General features: G+C 41.0%; 3 protein-coding genes across 6 annotated transcripts in view; 2 read left to right on the top strand and 1 right to left on the bottom strand.

Annotated features, from left to right (window-relative positions):
* Nucleotides 1-4,102, top strand: part of prkdc (protein kinase, DNA-activated, catalytic subunit) — a 34,934-nt gene extending 30,832 nt beyond the window's left edge. For both annotated transcript variants that reach the window (XM_087788865.1, XM_087788864.1), the window contains exons 81-86: nucleotides 999-1,082; nucleotides 1,159-1,230; nucleotides 1,299-1,500; nucleotides 2,253-2,441; nucleotides 3,459-3,598; nucleotides 3,775-4,102. In XM_087788865.1, the coding sequence (XP_087644991.1) occupies nucleotides 999-1,082; nucleotides 1,159-1,230; nucleotides 1,299-1,500; nucleotides 2,253-2,441; nucleotides 3,459-3,598; nucleotides 3,775-3,979 (892 nt within the window). In that variant the 3' untranslated portion in view covers nucleotides 3,980-4,102. The remainder of the gene's footprint in view (nucleotides 1-998; nucleotides 1,083-1,158; nucleotides 1,231-1,298; nucleotides 1,501-2,252; nucleotides 2,442-3,458; nucleotides 3,599-3,774) is intronic.
* A 1,291-nt stretch (nucleotides 4,103-5,393) lies between these two features.
* On the bottom strand, nucleotides 5,394-11,684 carry garem1 (GRB2 associated regulator of MAPK1 subtype 1). 2 transcript variants are annotated; one of them, XM_087788858.1, is made up of 6 exons: nucleotides 11,555-11,684; nucleotides 11,017-11,157; nucleotides 10,796-10,926; nucleotides 8,655-9,842; nucleotides 8,432-8,586; nucleotides 5,394-7,797 (listed from the first exon to the last, which is right to left on the bottom strand). In XM_087788858.1, exons 1-6 carry the CDS (start codon nucleotides 11,673-11,675, stop codon nucleotides 6,990-6,992), a joined length of 2,544 nt encoding a protein of 847 aa, XP_087644984.1. In that variant the 5' UTR covers nucleotides 11,676-11,684; the 3' UTR covers nucleotides 5,394-6,989. The 2 variants fall into 2 exon arrangements, with proteins under 2 accessions (XP_087644984.1, XP_087644985.1); XM_087788859.1 differs by having other exon boundaries at nucleotides 5,394-7,794.
* A 162-nt stretch (nucleotides 11,685-11,846) lies between these two features.
* ncf2 (neutrophil cytosolic factor 2) lies at nucleotides 11,847-19,505 on the top strand. 2 transcript variants are annotated; one of them, XM_087788861.1, is made up of 16 exons: nucleotides 11,847-11,947; nucleotides 12,713-12,914; nucleotides 13,054-13,136; nucleotides 13,315-13,423; nucleotides 14,427-14,561; nucleotides 14,645-14,752; nucleotides 16,660-16,719; nucleotides 16,802-16,845; nucleotides 17,150-17,291; nucleotides 17,386-17,448; nucleotides 17,573-17,630; nucleotides 18,171-18,211; nucleotides 18,341-18,498; nucleotides 18,579-18,690; nucleotides 18,897-19,017; nucleotides 19,102-19,505. In XM_087788861.1, the coding sequence occupies exons 2-16, from the start codon at nucleotides 12,741-12,743 to the stop codon at nucleotides 19,197-19,199; spliced, it is 1,506 nt and encodes a 501-aa protein (XP_087644987.1). In that variant the 5' UTR covers nucleotides 11,847-11,947; nucleotides 12,713-12,740; the 3' UTR covers nucleotides 19,200-19,505. The 2 variants fall into 2 exon arrangements, with proteins under 2 accessions (XP_087644987.1, XP_087644986.1); XM_087788860.1 differs by lacking the exon at nucleotides 11,847-11,947 and having other exon boundaries at nucleotides 12,626-12,914.
* The last annotated feature ends 8 nt before the right edge of the window (nucleotides 19,506-19,513 follow it).

The raw sequence follows: 19,513 nt of genomic DNA, 5'->3' as shown, positions 1-19,513 counted from the left end.
CTTTTTCTTGACCTGATGGAGTTAAACCCCTTAAAACCTTCAGTAATTTAGATGAGCGGCTTAGGAGTCTGTAGAGATTAGGATCAGACGGATGTACAGACGCCTTTACCATTTTTAAAGGTTATTTGTAAAGCGCCTTTCTAGACCAGGGTCACAAAGCGCTTTAACAATCAAAGACAATACACAGTTCGCAATATATACTTTAAAAGGCCAAGACACATAAGACAAACAGAGGAGTCCCAGAAATGTAGGGAAAAGTCTGCACAAATAAAAGTGTCTTAAGATGTTTCTTGAAGGAGTCAGTAGATCATCAAACACAGAGAGAGAGGAAGATCGTTCCAAAGCTTAGGAGCAACAGCCTGGAAGGATTTCTCTCCTCTGGTCCTGAACCGTGTTCAGGAACCATCAGTGGATTCTGATCCATAGACCTCAGAGCCCGAGCTGGGATGTAAATCTGGATCAGATCACTGATGGAATGTCTGACCATGAATAGATCTGAAAGTAAGAACCAGAATTTTAAAATTGATCCTGAAAGAAACTGGCAGCCATGTAAAGGAAAATGTGAGTTCTTCTACTAGAGTGGGTTAGGATTCTGGCTGCAGAGTTTTATATCAACTGCAGGCAAGACAGCTCCTTCTTGTTTAGACACGAAAATAAACTGTTACAATAGTCTAAACGAGAAGATACAAACGCATGGATTACAAGCTCCAGAATGTGTTGTGACACCATTTTCCTATGTTTAGAGATTTTTACAACACCCAGGTTTCTCAGGCTCAGTTTGACATACTGGCCTAAGTCACCCTAAGTGAGTACTGACTCAGCCCTGGAACCTTATCACCAGGCGCAATAATCAGAGTTTAGTTTTGTCCTATATATAGTTGACTTCCATAACAATAATATAAGAGTCAACATCCTGCATATTTGATTCCTGCTGATGTGTTGAAGTATTTTTTTACAACCCTAAGTAATGAACAGTAAATGTCTTTCTTTTCTTCCAGGGCTGGTGAGATCTACAGAAATTGGCTCTCCTCTATGAGACCTGATGAAAGTATTCATGTCAAACAATACAGTCATGCCTACAAGTAAGTGTGACATCATCATCATTTCTGTGACACACCTGCTCACTCCTGCCTCACTCAGTCATCAAATCTTTTGCAGGAAAGCAAAACGCGCTGATGCCGTCAAAAACTACTCCAAAGTGCTGCAGCATGTTCCCGCAGATCTCCTCAAGTAAGGCTGGATAGCACAGAAGAATCGTAACTCTGATCAGAAACGCGTCTTCTCGTCCCTCCGCGCAGGAGAGCCTTCCTGAAGATGTGCAACGGTCCCGAGGCGTTCCTCTGTCTGCGCTCGCACTTCATCAGCTCCCACGCACTGCTGTGTGTGAGCCACTGGATCCTCGGGATCGGAGATCGCCACCTGTCCAACTTCATGATCAACACGGAGACGGGAGGCATGATCGGGATCGACTTTGGTCACGCGTTCGGCTCAGCCACTCAGGTTTGAGGCACAAATGATGGAATGAATGGTTAAATATAATTATTAGGAGAATTTATAAAAAGAGATTATTTGCTTTAAAGTTGATCAAGTGTGTGACGCAGAACATCATGAATGAAAAGTTTGATTTTGTCGTGAATATTAATTGGAAAGTGTGTCAAAATTATTTTATGTCGCCCACCAGACCGTCGACTCTAAAAAAAAAAAAAATAGATTAATATTCATGTTGGTGATCTTTAAACTGTTTAAAATAAGATTAGGAACAGAGATGATTTATCTAAAACTTAATAGAGAGACTTCAAATAAGATAAAACTGATGTGGAGGAATTTAGTGTTTTAAGTGTAAAATACAATATTATGTTAAGACCCATACTTCATGTTATAGACAATTAATTAATAAATATATGTAAGTATATATCCTGTTTGGTGCGCAACTTAAACTTAGCCCCTTTTATGGTTGAGTTTGGCACCCCACAGAGACATACTAAGCTTTATCTTTAGATTATGTCTCTGTTATTATATTATTATTATATCTCTGTTCATTTAGCAATTTTTCATTTGTCAATTGCACCTTTTATATTAAAAGAGTTCAGTTAACCGTGATTCTTTACAACCTCTGTACGACTATAATACATAATAGCGTGTGTACAAATGATTCACTGCATCAAATTAATTTTTTTATTCTTCTATATCCTTGTTAACCAGCAGACGTCTGTGGATCAAAAATAGTGACTCAGTCTCTCTCTCTCTCCCAGTTCATCCCTGTCCCAGAGCTGATGCCCTTCAGACTCACCCCACAGTTTGTGAATCTAATGCAGCCGCTGAAGGAGGCGGGGCTGATCCAGAGCGTGATGGTCCACTCTCTTCGGGCGTACCGAGCCGAGCCGGACCTGCTGCTCAACACCATGGATGTGTTTGTCAAGGAGCCCTCCCTGGACTGGAAGGTAACGTCGAACGAATACATACAGGACAGGATGCTCTCTTCCAGCCCATGCAAGACATGTGTGATACTAATGTAGCTGGACAAGGTTAAGCTTCTATTTAACTAAAAACTCAATCACACGAGCGGCCAAAATCTTGATCATTATGACTTCTGAGGCTGTGTAGTATTACTCCACGAGGCTTGTTAGTATAACTCAGAAACAGAGTATTGCTCCATAATAATACTCCGATACGGACTATTTCTCTGTAATAATACTGAATTGTATTACTCCTTAGTATTAATCTGTGAGGCCCTGTATTATTACTCCTCAAGACTAAGTAGTATTTCTCAGCAAGATTACATAATATTTCTCTGCGAGATTACATAATATTTCTCAGTGAGAGCACATGGTATTTCTTAGCCAGAGTCTGTGGTATTTCTCAGCAAGATATTGTATTTCTCATCGAGACTACATAGTATTTCTTAGCGAGAGTCCGTAGTATTTCTTAGCCAGAGTCTGTGGTATTTCTAAGCGAGACTCCGTAATATTTCTCAGCGAGACTACGTAGTATTTCTTAGTGAGAGTCCGTAGTATTTCTTAGCCAGAGTCTGTGGTATTTCTAAGCGAGACTCCGTAATATTTCTCATCGAGTCTACATAGTATTTCTTAGTGAGAGTCCGTAGTATTTCTTAGCCAGAGTCTGTGGTATTTCTAAGCGAGACTCCGTAATATTTCTCAGCGAGACTACGTAGTATTTCTTAGTGAGAGTCTGTGGTATTTCTAAGCGAGACTCCGTAATATTTCTCATCGAGTCTACATAGTATTTCTTAGTGAGAGTCCGTAGTATTTCTTAGCCAGAGTCTGTGGTATTTCTAAGCGCGACTCCGTAATATTTCTCAGCGAGACTACGTAGTATTTCTCAGCCAGAGTCTGGTATTACTCAGGGAGACAGGGTAGTATAACTCTGGGGCCTTGAATTTGACACATGATTTAACTGCTGTGAATCCACACTAAAATGTCCAACAATTGTTTCAACAGAACTTTGAGCTTAAGCAGCTGAAGAAAGGAGGAACGTGGACCCAGAACGTCAACACCATAGAGATCGACTGGTACCCACTGCAGAAGGTCAACTTTGCACGACGGAAACTAGAAGGAGCGAATCCAGCCGTCATAACAAGGTAAGAAGTACCCTATTAAACCTGACCTTTTAGCCCCTTTACACGTTTTCTAAGGAATGTTTTGTTAGCTTCCAATAGATCATTAATTAATTAAAATACGTCTTTAGTGTCACGACAGTGGCGTGAAGAGTTGAATGCACTTGGACTCTTGTAACACTTCACAATGTTTTGGGCAGCGAGGAGCTCAAGCTGGGCTTTGAGAAGGATCCGGCCTTCCAGGGGATGCAGGCGGTCACTCTGGGAACACCAGAACACAACATCCGGGCTAGACTTCCCCCAGCGGGCCTGTCCGTGGAGAAGCAGGTGGACTGTCTGCTGGATCAGGCCATGGATCCTAACCTCCTGGGAAGGGTCTGGGCCGGCTGGGATCCCTGGTTCTGAAGGGTTGATAATGAGGCTTCCTGTGAGGTTTTTATGGTAGTATAAGTGTAGTTCAAATCAAACAAGTAAACGTAAACCGTTTTTAGATTTTGACATTGTAATAAATAAGTTACGGATGAACAATTGTTTTTTTCTTCTTTTCTCATTATAAAGTTTGAACTAAAATGAACGACGAGTTGTTTGCAACATGATATCTTTGAGTTGTATTTGGTAAGAGTTTAAGATTCAATTCATATTAAGGAACGGTTTGACTTCCCCATGAATGAAGCCGATGTCAATGCGACAAGTGAGGGTTTCAAACGAGTAACCTGTATCCATGTGTGTATCCCAGGTACTTATAGTCATGAGACATAGACAGACGAGCTGGAGGAGAGCATACGAGGTCGACCAATAATGTCATCCGACCGCAGGTGAAGGTGAGACCATGAGTCAACATTGACTCACTGATGCAGCATCATAAGTTCTTATGTTCACGTCCCTGCTTCTCAGTTAGACTTCAACAGCTTCTGTAGGAGAGTTTTTATTAGGACCAGTGATGATTGCAGAAGAAAGATGCGGTCTGGGGTCACTGTTATTAGCTGTTGTATAAAGGTGTGAGAGAAAAAAGGGGTGCTAAATATTCACTTCTTTGATGAGGTTTAAAAAAAAAAAAAAACGGGGAAAAAACATCATTTTATTCTATATTTTCTACATCCACCACACTTTTCTGTTGTCATCCTACTCTTGACACCATATGTAGTGATCTTGTTTCTTTTTGATTGTGGTAGATCAAAACAAACGTCGCAGAAGTGGTGTGTATTGGCAGGAATCCGGTGTTACGAAGCGTGTCACAATACAACAATGTATTTGTAGTATTGTCGAGTACTCAACTCTGGTGGTACAGACTTTGCATGACTTTTGACAAATTCGTAACCGCTTTCATTTCAACGTATGATTTTTTTTTTTATTTGTGGTGTCCGTACAGAATAAAAATAATTAAATAAGATAACATACAGTAATTTTAAATAAGATAACATTTCCCTGAACATCTTTAAAAGCAGCTGGAGTCAACTGTATCCTCTCGTCCCCAGTCATACAATAATCTTGGGATTCCTTTAGCGACGGAGACGTAATGACGTGTATTTGCATGGTAATTGTAAATTAAAAAGATGTATATATATTATTTTATACACACTTTATTGAATATTTACCATAAAATAACTGATCAAAAATGTAATTATTTAGATCCAAATATATAAATGTGTATGTTTTTTTATTCACACTTTATAGCAAGATAAACAAAAGTTATGATTTGAAAGTTAATAAAAACACTAATCGATATAGTGCTGTTGAATATCGCTATGGTGTCATGAAAAAAAAAAGATTTCTTTCACACCTTCAGTGTTTTGTTAATCACTTTTAATAGATGATACAATCCACAGGGAAACGGGTTAGAAGTCGAAGGAAACACTGTTGCTCTGCTGCTTCTGACAAATCAACACATATTCGCTCAGATGACAACGGTGCTCCAGTCGCTCGTGGGGTCACAGTCGTTCACCGATGTGGAAGTATGTAGTGCGAGTGAGCTTTCAGTAAACACTGGCGTCCATCACCGGTGCGAAGTACTGTTAAGAATAAATTACTTGAATAGTGTTTCGTGACTTTGGCAGCCGTATGTCGTTTCATTTCCGAGCCTCCACCGAGAACTAAATAGTCAGAGCATAAAAACGGATACAAACAATTAAAAACAAAAGCTTTTTTTTTTTAAAACCATAAAAAAAACAACATTAGTAATTATAAAATTTGCATTACAATATACACTTAATACAAAAGAAATATCAAGTAAAGTATGTAACACCCCGCTGCCATGTGACAGGGGTAGTAACCCAATAACGCAAAAAAAAAAAAAAGGTCAGAAGAGGCACCGTTAACAATTCTGCATATTTAAACAAGTATCTGCATAAATAAGTGAGTCGAAGATGTACCGAACGAACACGCAGATTTGGCAAAGAACACGTTGTCACAGTAATTAAAACATGTCAGTTTAAGGTTTCTGGGTTAAGGCGCAGAAATATGACTCGTATGATAATAACAAACATTCATTTTGACTTCATGTTCTTCTGAGCTTTAAAGACTATGTTTCATTATGTTTTAAAACACAAATAAACTCTGGAAACTTTCGCAATCTGAATTGGATACTTTGCCGTTATGTAAAGTAATACTTTTTTTTAAATATGAACTCTATGATCTACATTCATACGTGAGAGCTTGCGTAGTACTCATTAGATCATTTCTGAATTTACAATATCAGAAAGTATTCAATACACTTCAATTAATTAACTTCATTAACTGAAATACAATTCCTGTTGCAGGGCACCCGATTCAAAATTAAAAAGCTCATTTGATTTTTTCAACAAAAATACAAAGTCATACTGAACAACTTAGTACCGTTCTTGTTTTTTCTCTCACCTTTTTAAAAAAAAAAAAAAACTGTAGTGCAACTCACATTATGACACCTGAACTACTCTTAATCCACTGTAACTGCATTTATCGGACTGCAAAGTGCACAATGCATCATTTTGGATTACGGTTATAGACAATATTGTTAGGATTTCTTCTTCAGAGACGATAGAACATCTTTAAATAAGACATTTTTTCATATATCCTGTCAGTTCTGGTGATGAGGATGTTTAAGCCAAGAGTGTGATCTTCTTGTTAAAAGGGACACAAACTAACAACCTCAAAGATGAATCTTTAGTGAAGCCCTCAGGGTCAGGAACCTTTATCTGTCTGTAGTCGTGTATCATCTCGAGGTTTGTGTCCCTTTTTGAGTCTACTCGTTTCTATTATTTTCTTCTTCACTTGCAGCACGAGTGTAGTGTTTGAGCATGTCTCCATGAAAGTGACTTCATAAAGTTAGCAACCCCACCCCCCCCCCCGAAGCCACCCCGTTAAAACGTACATTAAGAGAGAACCTTTGTGTCAGGTGTGCATAGCGTTTACACTGAAGGCAAGTTTCCTGCTCTAGTGTTCAGATTTTAGGTCGCCATCCGTTAATAAACTGCATCAGCTTCTTCACTTGTAGCTTGCTCAGCTGAAAGTCCTCCGAGAGAATCTCGTCGCTGAGCTGCAGCAGCAAACTCCCGTCGATCTTCTCCGAGACGAACAGAGAGACGATGTCCTCGGGCATGCCGATGAACCTCAGGGACCTGGACACCTCCTCGATGGACAGGCCGGCCAGGCTGGACGGAGGCTGCCACTGTGCCGGGCAGCCCGGAGGTAATGACGAGTCGCAGCCGGGGCTGGACTCCGCGTGCGTCCTTGGGTCCTGCTGGGTGTCCGTGACGGCTCCTGAGACGAGCTCCGTGGACTTCTTCGTGGAGCTCAGCTTCATTGTTCGTGGCGGTAAGATGGGGCAGGAGAGGCTCTGCTTGGTGTTGGACTCCTCGATGGGTTTATCTCTGTGCATCTCAGCGTTGTAGCTCGTTGACTTTGTGCTGAACTGATCCAGGCAAGTTTTCCGGAACCCGAGCTCGCGAGTGTGATCCCGCCCGTCGAAGTCCACCAGGCTGGACGTGCATTTCCTCGCGGTGCTGGGGGTCCTTTTCCTGGGGTAACTGTAGTAGCTTCTGCAGCTGGATGACACGAACTCCTCCGCGCTTTGAGACTCGGCTTGGCTGAAGTGGTTGGGCCAGGACAAGCGGGACGACATGTTGGAAGGCAGGCTGCCACCTGGTGTGCTGGAGGTCTCCCTGCTGGAGTAGGACCAGCTGCAGGGGTAGCACGTGTTGGTGTTTAGATCTTGTGGCTCAGCTGCCTCCTGCTCGCACGCCCCACTGCTGAGAGGAAACGAGAGGATTCTTTGACTTTGGCACAAACACATGGATGTGTAAGAAAATATCGATACACTTAAAATATCAGGATATCCTTTCTCACAATCCTATTTTCAACAGCCCTATCATTTTTTCACAATTAAAATTAAATATTAACAGCATTTCTGTGTTGCAATTAAACCTCCAGCCGCTAGATGGCAGCAGAAGGAAAAAGAAAACCCTGCTAGATTCCTGCGATGACTTAGGAACGAGAGAATACAGTTCACACAAGCAAATTTTAAAGCTGACTGTTAAGACTTTTATGCACTCTAAAAATACAATGCCAAAGCCAAGGGCAATACTACAAATGTATATCTATTCCTACAGTATCACAGTACATGGTAAAGTTTCCCTTTATTGTGATACGTCTCAATAGACTGTCATTCTTGCAATATCAGGCCTGGACTAGAGTCTTCACCTCCTCTTTTCAGTTTTTAAAAAATGCGGCATAATGATTGATCCGACTCAGTTTTCAGATTGCTGGAATTTTTGTGGTGAGCTTGCGACAGACAAAAGTCGACATGTGCAGAAAGAAGCTTGAGCCGCATGTGAACCAGAATCTAGCGATCGAGATCTGCCGAAAAGAACCCAAGTTTCTTACATATTGTGGAGTCCAGAGGAGTAATAGGACAAGGTCGGACTGGGAGACCGGGTCTCCTGTTGCCGTGGCTTGGACAGGAGGGGGACCACCGGCATTTGCTTGGAACTCCTGGGAGGAATCGGAGGAGCGTTCAACAGGCGACATTCCTCCTTCACCTGTTCAACACTGGATTGATTAACATGTGAAAGGAAAGAGCGAGATGAAGAAAATAAGGAATACTCACAGCTTCAGATTTGGGAGGGACGGGAGGAGGACCGGGAGTGACGTCACTGTGAGGACAAGTGACGGGGAACGATACAGCCGCTGTTGACGCGCAGCCGTTGTTGAGGCCTCGAGTCCCCTCTGCCAGTTGGGTTTTCGACCCCTGACCTCGAAAGTGATCCAGCCACAGCTCTTCGTAGGGAACGTCCGACTTGCTAAGAGATGGTTGCTGTTTCGAGTAATCCAGTAACTCCGGGAAGAAGTGCTCGTTTTCGCCAGAGTCCGAGGGAATGCTGTCCGACGGCAACAGCGTCCAGTCCCCGCAGAAGGTCACGCACCCCTGCAGGTTGACCTCGCTGTTGCCGTGCAGGTTGTTGCCGTAGACGCACACGGAGAGCCGGTGGAAGGACTGGGTCAGCTCGTCTCTGGCGTAAGTCAAAGAGCTGGGAATCTGCACGCTGTTAGGACAACCGTTGGAGGTGTTGCTGCCGGCGCTGCTGCCGCTGCAGCTCCTGTTGCCGCCGCACTTCTTCGGGCTTCGTTCTTCGTCGCCCCAGTCGTGGCGCACATCTCTGACCGCGCGCGAGTAGTTGTCGATGTCAAACTGCTCCTGGCAGTAGGAGAACCAGCGGTGCACCATGGTGTCCAGCCAGAGCTGCCCCTGCAGCAGCTCCTCGGGGATGATGAACCGAGGCATGGCAGTGATCAAGGGGAAATGTACCGGAATGATTTTGTTGCTTCGGAGGACGCAGCAGACCACCACCGTCTTGGTCTGAATGTTGACCAGTTTGTAGCGGTGACCCTCTCGGATGAGGTGGAGGTCGTGCTGGTTGCGGGGTGGGCTGCTGGGCACGGTGACGTTAACCGGCAGGCGGGTTTTCTCGACAATGTTCCGAATGGTGTGTTCGCCGTCCTGCATCTGGAGCTCCAGCGGACTGCAGGTGCTGAAGCGACCTTTGCACTGGAAGGGCAGGCTGATGCTCTCGTTGGTGCGGTGGTTCATGCAGATCAGACACGGCATCTTGCCTCGACCGATTTTACTGATGGAGTTCAGCTTCCCGATCTTTTTGAAGATGCTGTTGAATCGGGACTTCTCCTTGGACGTCTTGGCGTAGAGGATCTCCGCCTGACCCATCAGAGTCAGTTCATCTCCGGTGCTGAGCGTGATATTGTAGACCTCCGTGTCTTCATTGCACTCGCCTGAAGCCATCTGCCAAATAAGACACACTGATGATGAACAGAGTTTCATTCATATCCAAAACTAGAACACGTCACGAACAACCTAACCCCAAAACAATGTTGAAATTATGCTTTATATTGCAACAAAAAGTTATTTTTTAACCTTGGAAAATGATTAAACTGTAGATGCTAGTGTTTAACATAGAAGAACTTGATGTGCACAAAAGTATAGGATGTGTCGACTGTATACAATAGTATATATCACTTAGTAGTTCTGACTAATTAATAATTCAAGCGCTTAATTATGAAAAAGCACATTAAACAAAAATATGTATGAATGGATAATAAAATACTAAAGTGTCAAGAGTCAATGCTACACGAAATAATGTCATATATTGACATGGCTTTTATTCAAGATGTTCTTGTCTTCAGCATAAGCTGCTTTTAAATGCCAACCTTCTTAACACCACGGTAGCTGAAGTTGTAAATATGTACTAATCCGTCATGTGCTGATGAGCCACTGGTTAATATGACAGCTCGAGCAAAACAAATGTTTTACTTGTCAACTGTTTGTCAAGAAAAGAAAAATATTTAATGGGCACAGGGGAAAAAAAATTCACTTGGAGTAGCTCATGACTGCACTTATTTTCCTGATTCCAGTTACATTTTTTTTTGTTTTCGCTTTCATAGCCTTATTGGTTTCTCATCTGTCAATCAAAAGGAAATGTTCTGCATGCTTCGAATCATATTAAGATTTGCAACTAGAACTAGTTTCCCCAGACATATCGTTGCAATCCTCAGATATCACATCCATGTATGGAAGAATATTAGTTTTTATATTTGCCTGAGACCTGATAATTATTTTAGTTTCCATATTTTCTTTATAGATGGGTTTCATTTTGAGCCATTGTTTCTGTTATTTTTAGAAATTAAGTTCAAACTATGGTGAAGTGGTAACATGAACAGTTTAGGACATGGAATCACCTTCACGTTAAAAGTGATCTCCTCCATGACATAGACTCTTTCAGGGAAAGCTTTCGCCACCTCCTCCACACTGTTGTAGTATTGCACCGGCTCCTTGACATCTCTGTCCTGCTCCAGCAGCTTAAACTGACCTGCCGGACGAAACCGGAACCAAAAGACAGAAATATTAAACAACAATTCATAGCATGTATGTCTATTGAACTCTTTGAAAAATGCATCACCTTCATAGTGGACCGGGATTTCTATCTTGGGTCCGATCACGTAGTGTCCCTCCTCCAGACTGTGGGCAGTGATGGTCGTCCATTGACGGCAGGAATGAATCAAGAGGTAGTCGTTGTCTCTGAGCCCTTCGACCAGCTGACCTGCACCGACAACAAGAGCAACTTACAGATGTTCTTGTTCCAACAGCAATCGATGCCACGCGTGAAATAGTTGAAAACAAAAGCACGTTTAAGTCCAAATGAGGTAGAAATCCATATTATTGTCAATGTCCAAATATTTATGATCGTTTCACAGAGTTGCTTTAACTAAATACTGGTAGTAATACTGTTCAATAACGCTCAATACCCTCCAGTTGTCAATCTCACATTTTTAAACCCAATGTAATGGGCGTGGAGATGGTAAAAAAAAATGTGGAAGTTGATGTTTCAGAACTTTGTTTTTCTTCCCACACAACACCCGAACTGACACCTCGATCTTTAGCAGCTACAGCAAGTTAGCACAACATTGTTTTTATTCTTATTCTTCAAGAATACTCACCACAATCTAGTTTGAGGATCTGAGGTAACCTGTACGAGCTGACGATTTGATCCAGTGGCAACGAGGTCGTGCTCCAAGTGACTTCTTTTAAATTATTGTACAACATTGCTCCAAGGTCCATCTTTGCTAGCTTCCATTAGCCCGCCGTGAGGCTAGCTAAGTGTAAACACTCTCCGGAGGGAGAAGAAAAAGCTACACTTGTCGAACACGCCGGGAATCGTGAAAACACTCCATTCGCAACTCATGAGTCAAGCACAGCTTGAGAAAGTCCAAGTCGTTTTCTACGTGTGGTTTAAGTCTGATGCGTGGTAGTATAACAGAGCCATGTTTGTTTAGCTAGCAAAGTTAGCCAAGTGACGGGAGGAAGTGCGCAACTGGTCGTATAAAATAAAAGTGGGTATATTTACTTTTGGCTACTCGAGGTCATTCATTTTTAAACACGGGATTTATAATATGTCCTTTTTTATTTTATTTTAGAAATAATAGTCGCAACACCTCAACTCAAAGTGGGGGAAACGGTGTTGTAGATATTATCGAAAACTCTTTTTTTTTTTAAAAACACAACAAAAACAAAACACTTTATCTTGATTTAACAGACATTTCAAATAATAACAGGTTATTTTTGTGTCAATCTCAGCTTATGGTAGATAATTGATTACAATAAAATTTTAATTTTCCCACAATAAGGTTTTTTAATATAAAATAAATTGCCTAACATCCTTTTTTCCAACTGCATTTCTTTAAAAAAAAAAAAAAAAGGCCATGTAGACTAGCAGTTAAAAACATGTCCACTTGTGATCAGTATTTTGTATAGATTTTTAACGTCTTTCTATATATTTTTATGTCAAGTCTATGTACAGTCTAAATATAAACTGAAACATGTCTCTTTGTTTCTATCTTGTAACATATTCTGGAGCTGCTGAACTGTGAATTTATCTGTGAGATGAATAAAGTATCTATCTATCTATCTATCTATCTATCAAAAGAAAAAGTTAACTGCTTGTGAACAGTCGAGCACAAATAATGTTTTTTTTTATTTGTTTTTTTAAGAAGCACCTGCTCGGTTGTTGAAGCTTTGAAAGCCACAACCATTTGTTTCATCACACTTCCCTATTTGGTCAGTACAATTCAAAAGTCTTTTCCTCCTCTCGTGTGAAGGTTGTTTCTCCTTCGTAAAAAAGCCACAATGTCTTTCGTGGACACTCTGCGTCAGTGGGACGAGGCTGTGTCTTGTGTGGTCAAAGGAGATTTGACCGAGGGGCTGAGAATCTTCTTGTCCATCGAAGAACCAAACTCCAAAATCTGTTTCAACATCGGATGCCTCCAAGTTCTCGGTGAAAACCTGGATGAAGCCGAGAAGGTCAGTGCTGGCTTGTGTTATTCTCTAGACTGTTTAAAGATATATTTTTTTTAATTTTGAAGTGCAAGATGGAGAAAAAAAAGAAGAAGTGTGATATTTTAGGCGAGGCAGGAAGTTACACAGATTTCTTTCGTTGCAGGCTTTTGATTGCAGCATCAGTAAAGATGGACACTTGGCCGTGGCCTTCTTTCAAAGAGGAAATACGTTTTATAAGAACAAGAGGCAAGAAAAAACACTTTAAGATCAGCAAATGTTTTTTTTTTGTAACCTTACATTCACCAGCTTTTATATTCTTCCACTAGAAGAAAATATCACTCTTTCCTGTAAAAATGAAGCACAAACAAACGCCTTTGTCACATAGCAATTATTATTTAAATTCATCATTTCTTTCTGATCCAAGGTACGAAGAGAGTTTGTCGGATTTCAAGCAGGCCTTCACGGCTCTTCGAGGCAACCAGCTTATAGACTACAAAGCTCTCGGTCTCAGATACAAACTGTACGCCTGTGAGGTGAGTTAAGGCTCCGGGGTCTTTCTGTGATTTATACATTTATACGCCGTCATATTAACTAAAACATAAGTGTGTACAACTGCAGGAGATACTCTTGAAACCTTCGTGACACAAAGGTTTTTAGATTACGTTAATATTTCTAAGAATGAAATGAAGGAAAATAATTATTTTAAGTGGATGAGCTGTGAGGAATAAACAGACCTGTCCTTGTCATAGTTTTGAGTTATTTTGACACATTTATACATATTTGAGACCCTCATGAGTGATTCTTTAAATTTACCAACAGTGTTGGAAATCTTTGAAATATCTCCAAGGTCGTCCTGGTTTGATTAAGGCATCATTAAATTAAAAATGTATATCTTGAGTGAAAAAAAAAATCTAAATATTTAGTCAATAATCTTTTATTATTATCTCATTTAATGTTGAGAGTTTAAAGTTTACATCAAAGCGATAGAAATAGAAAGACAACTTTTTTAGAGATGTTCATCTCAAAAACAACAGAGATGTTTCCCAGAAGCTAATCGAAGCTACAGGACATTCAGAAGTTTGTCACTTGTTTTTAACGATTTCTTGGTCCAAAGTACACGCACAAACAAATCATTATCATCCTAGTAAAATAGTAACATTCCTGCTTTAAGGAAATAAAACACACCTGTGATCATATAGGAACAAAAAGCTTCAAAATACTTTTGTAGCAGAGAGATAATCGAACTGTGGTGGATTTTATAAACACACAGAAATATCATCGGGAATTAAACGTTCCCTATAATGAACTGACTGTGGCCTCAATTTCTAAGAACTGATTTTTAGCACCATCACCCTCTCAAATTAAATTTCCGATAATTTTCATGAGTACTCTAAATGAATATGATCATGTCATTTAAATCTCAAGTCGAATCAACCGTCCGTCTGAAGTTTGTGTCACCAGAACAAACACTCTTGCAACGGCTCCAGAAATAACATCAAATCGTAAAAGTTAATCTCGAACCCTTCTCCTCTCCAGGTCCTCCACAACATGGCCCTGGCCGAGGTCCAACTGGGACACTGGGAACGAGCCCAGGAAAACCTTGTGAAGGCTCTGGACTTCAAGTCGGAGTCGAAGCTCGGCCTCATCGACAGAGCTCTGCAGGCCACGCTGGTCGGGTGTTACGCAATCATTTCAAAGAACACAATTTAACTCGGAAATGTTGGCTTTAATCACAGAAATGTTTCCCCAAACAGAAGCAGAACATCTTTAAACTGGTTGAGTTCCCTTCCAAGGTGCTCTTCGCGCCGAACAAGAACTATGTGGCAGAGCTGGAGAAGAAAGACTACCTGGGGAAAGCCAAGGTACAGTTAGCTTAGCTACATTAGCCTCTTTATTTTTGCAACACAACACAAATCCACAAGTAAGAAAGTAGTAAGTAAGTAATATTTATTTATATAGCGCTTTTCGAGACCAGGGTCACAAAGCGCTTAAACAATCAAAACAATACTCAAAAAAGTACATACTTTAAAGATCAAGATAATACTGAGAACAACACAGGAGTTCGAGAAATTCACAGAAAAGCCTGAACAAATAGAAACGTCTTAAGATGTTTCTTAAAGGAGTCAGTAGACTCCATCAAGCGCAAAGAGAGAGGAAGATCGTTCCAAAGCTTAGGAGCAACAGCCTGAAAAGATTTCTCTCCTCTGGTCCTGAACCGTGTGCGTGGAACCATAAGTAGATTCTGATCCACAGACCTCAGAGCCCGAGCTGGGGTGTAAGGCTGGATGAGATCACTGATGTAAGGAGGAGCCTGACCATGAATAGATCTGAAAGTAAGAACCAGAGTTTAAAGTTGATCCTGAAAGAAACTGGCAGTGAAGAGTTTTAAGGATCGGAGAAATGTGAGTTCTTCTACTAGAGCGGGTCAGAATTCTCGCTGCAGAGTTTTGAATCAACTGCAGGCGAGACAGATCCTTCTTGTTAAGACATGAAAACAAACTGTTACAATAGTCCAGACGAGAAGAAACAAACGCATGGATTACAAGCTCCAGATCATGTTCCGACAACATTTTCCACAGTTTAGAGATTTTTCTCAGTTGAAGGAAACAGTTTCTGGTCAGTTTTCTGCAATGTCTGCAATGTCAAAGTTGCGTCATGTTCTATACAACGTCCAGTCAGTTGAATGAACGGTTGAGGAATATGTTGCATCATCTTCCAGGAAAGAAGCAAGACGTGTCTGGCAGGAACGTCGATTGCAGTCGGGGCTACATTGTAGTCATTCTCAGCAACTGTATTATAAGATAAACTAGTGTTTACAAAAAGTATTCCGTGACATATGAGGGATAGTTAGAGGTACCTGTGTCGAAGTCAAGGCCACATCCTGCCCATCAAGTCATCTAATGCAGAAGAATGTTGACGTCATGTTGATATGGAACAGAGATTATGGAGGTCAACGAAAAGAGTAAAACTGATGAACAAGTGAATGCATTTGTCTAGTGAAGGACGACGAACACACGGATCATTAACCCTTGCGTTATCTCAGGGTCAAGGTGACCCAACTGCCCGGAAACAAATGTGTTTGTGTTATACCTTGTGTTGTCTCTGGGTCAAGGTGAAGGTGAGGTTGTTCACTTTACAACACACAAATTTGTTTCGGGTCACCGTGACCCAGAGACGACATGAGGGATACCACAAAAATATTTGTTTTTGGGTCACCTTTATTTGGGGATACCACAAACACATTTGTTTTCGGGTCACCTTCACTCATAGACAACACAAGGGATACCACAAACACGTTTGTTTTCGGGTAACCTCGACTCAGAGACAACACAAGGGATACCAGAAACACGTTTGTTTTCGGGTAACCTCGACTCAGAGACAACACAAGGGATACCACAAACACATTTGTTTTTGGGTCACCTTGACCCAGAGACAACACAAGGGATACCACAAACATATTTGTTTTTGGGTCACCTTTAGTTAGAGACAACACAAGGGATACCACAAACACGTTTGTTTTTGGGGTCACCTCGACCCAGAGACAACACAAGGGATTCCAAAAAAAACAGTTATTTTTGGGGTCACCTTGACCCAGAGAGTACACAAGGGTTAAGATCAATTGAGCTTCAAAGAACAACAAGATAATATTAAAGTCAGACTCATCAAACTTCCTATAAGTGAAATAACAACTTTGTTCGGCCTGAAACCTCTGATCCAACTTCACTAAAACACAGAAACACTATTATTTTTTTTGTCTTTTGATTTCCAGGTTGTTGCATCCGTCGTTCCTCAGGATGAATTCTCTGGATTTGCACCTTTGCAGCCACAGGTCAGTCTTGCATCATCAAATTAAGAGGAACTAATACATTTTTTTTTTAAAAAGCTTGTGATGTCATCTTTTATTGTCGTAGGTCGAAGATGGTCCTACGTCTCCCAGAGAACCAGAAGTTCTGAGGTAATTTGTCGCGGAAGAAACGGCGTCACATGAGGAGGAAAGAGCCAATTATCAACGAATTACTGCCAATGAAGCGGCACATTGTTAAAGTAGATCCTAGAGGAGGCTCCAGTCATCTGGAGGAACACCAGCGTTATGAGATCCACGTGCTCGCAGCAACATTATGGTCTGGAGCAGGGATGTCCAGGGCCGGATGTTGACGGGACAACCCTCTCTACTGCTGTTTCCTGTTGATGTTTATACGTTAATATCATTGTTGGCGGCGAAGATGTCGGTAATAACTCCCTGTCCTCGTCCTTCAAAGGACACTTGAAGGTCAACCTCACACCGTCCTCTACGAGTTCGTGCCCGAGACCAGCGACGAGTTGGCCGTCGTGCCCGGGAACATGGTGTTCGTCCTGCAGAAGGGTTCCGACAACTGGGCTTCTGTGGTCTTCAACGAAAGAGTAGGAGCTTCTGTCTTTGAATTAAGTGTTATATAATAATATAAATATATATATATATATATATATAATGTATTCAACTCGCCGTCTCCCGCAGCGCGGCCTCGTTCCATACAACTACCTGGAGCCGCTGGATTTATTGGATTCCAAAAAGAAAAAGGTCAAACTTCTTAAGAACAAAAACAACATAAATATTGTCGTATTATTTTATTGGAATATATTCACGCGTGTCTTAATCATTTTAGTGCTAAATATAAATGCAATTTTATTATTTTTGAAAACAGCAAACAGCCTCGAGGACTCAGAGTCAAGAACCTCCAACCAGACCGCAGAGAAAAAGAGGTAAAAAAAAAGAAATCATTGTATTAAGAGTATAGACTGACGAGCTGTAGTTTAAGGGAATATCAAATACCCAGAGTTTGATTGTACATGGGCTCAGTCATAAATGGCTCCCTCTAGTGGTGACCGTTATCATCAACCCTGTTCTAGACTTCCATGAAAAACAGAAGCTTGATGCAGAAATCTGCCTTTTAATGAACATAGTGCTTAAAATCAAGTGATGCAAGTTTACATAGACGTAAGGAAAGGATGTAGATTTGTAGCGTAGGTTTAAGTCGAGGTTCCCATCACATAAAAAAAGAATGTGAGGAGACACAAATAAAGGGTGCAGTTCTTAAATCACTTCCTGCATCACTGTGTGGTATTCTGCTGAAACTAGTGTGGACTAGTGACAACAATGTATTCATTTCTGAAGCCAGTACACACTTCCTTATCACCAAACCTCCTTAAGTGGATCAGAATGTTCATGAATAAATATAAACACAGGCTTACTTTAGGGTCTAATCTTCAACCTTTGACGTGTTCTTTCATGTTCTGATTAAGAAACCAAAGTGGCTCAAGATAACGGAGTAGAACCAGTGAAGGTACATGTTCTTTTTCTCACAGTTTTCAGTCTTTCAAATTTTTTGATACCATTTTAAGATCCTTTTCGCATATTCAGAAAAGAGTCTCTGTTCTAAATCATGATCTGTCATCTATGATCGTTCTGTCAGTCGCTGCAGACGGTGAAGCCAGACGACGACACGTGTATCGTCAAAGTCCACTACACCTTCACCTTCGCCGTCTCCGTCATGCTGGGATCTTCCTACTCCACGCTGATGGAGACCATCAGTGAGAAGCTCAGCACTTCACCTTCCACCATCACCCTGAGGTACACCACAATTTAAAAAAAATTAAAAATCCCTTCAGTAGATCTCTCGTGTGACGCAAACGTCTGGTTGACTGCATCAGTTCGACCTCCAAGTTTAATCCAGAGAGTGAGATTAACGGCGACACAGAGATGGAGAGAGTGTGGAGCACAGCCAGCAGGGGGCGCATCACGTTATGGTGCTTCAATGCGGAGGTACAACGTTATCTTTTTATTTATAGAATTCCTACAGAAAAAAGCATCATTTATTGTCTTTTTTTTTATAGGTTAAATTAAATTATTCTGAAACTATTGTTAAATATAATTAAATACAATATAATAAATACAATAAAATGATCAGTCTGTATATAAAAATGTGTAATAAAATGATGATATTAACTAGATAAGTTTCTGTCCCTCAGAACAGTGATCCCATCCTGCCAGAAAGTGAGACCAATCTGTTGGCTCTTCATTCCTACGAGTCCTCTAATCCAGAGGACCTGATGTTCCAGCAGGGAGACACCATCGTGTTGCTCTCCAGAGGTGAAGAATCACGATCCAGGGAATACCAAAAGCTAAAAAGAATAAATAAAACGTTTTTTTTTTTTTATTTTATCTACCGTCTAGTGAACGAGGACTGGCTGGAAGGACAATGTCACGGACACACTGGAATATTTCCTGCGTCCTACGTGGAGAAGGTTCCAGTGAACGGTCAAGTCCAGTAACTCTCGTGACAACATTCCATTTTATTAAAGTGTAATCTGAGCAATAGAAACCTTTTCAAGGTCACTCATGAATCAACCAATAGCAATTTTTTTCCTTAAACACAAACCGGCATAAGATTAAATACATTTATTTTCACATGTATATCATGATCCTAGAAGCACGAAAAAATACTCTATTACCACTTCATGAGTGTTAAAGTCTCCACATTGATTTTACGTGATAACAGGAGGTGCAAACATGTTTGTGAAAGTGCTCAAAGACTTGAATTCAATCTAGGACAATAAAATGTGAATTTTTGGTCATGATCATCCTC

This window comes from Callionymus lyra, chromosome 4 (genome assembly GCF_982586985.1).
Source record: "Callionymus lyra chromosome 4, fCalLyr1.hap1.1, whole genome shotgun sequence".
NCBI classification, from domain to species: Eukaryota; Metazoa; Chordata; class Actinopteri; order Syngnathiformes; family Callionymidae; genus Callionymus; species Callionymus lyra.
Note: the sequence above shows the minus strand (reverse complement) of the source record. Positions and strands in the feature narration are given on the sequence as shown.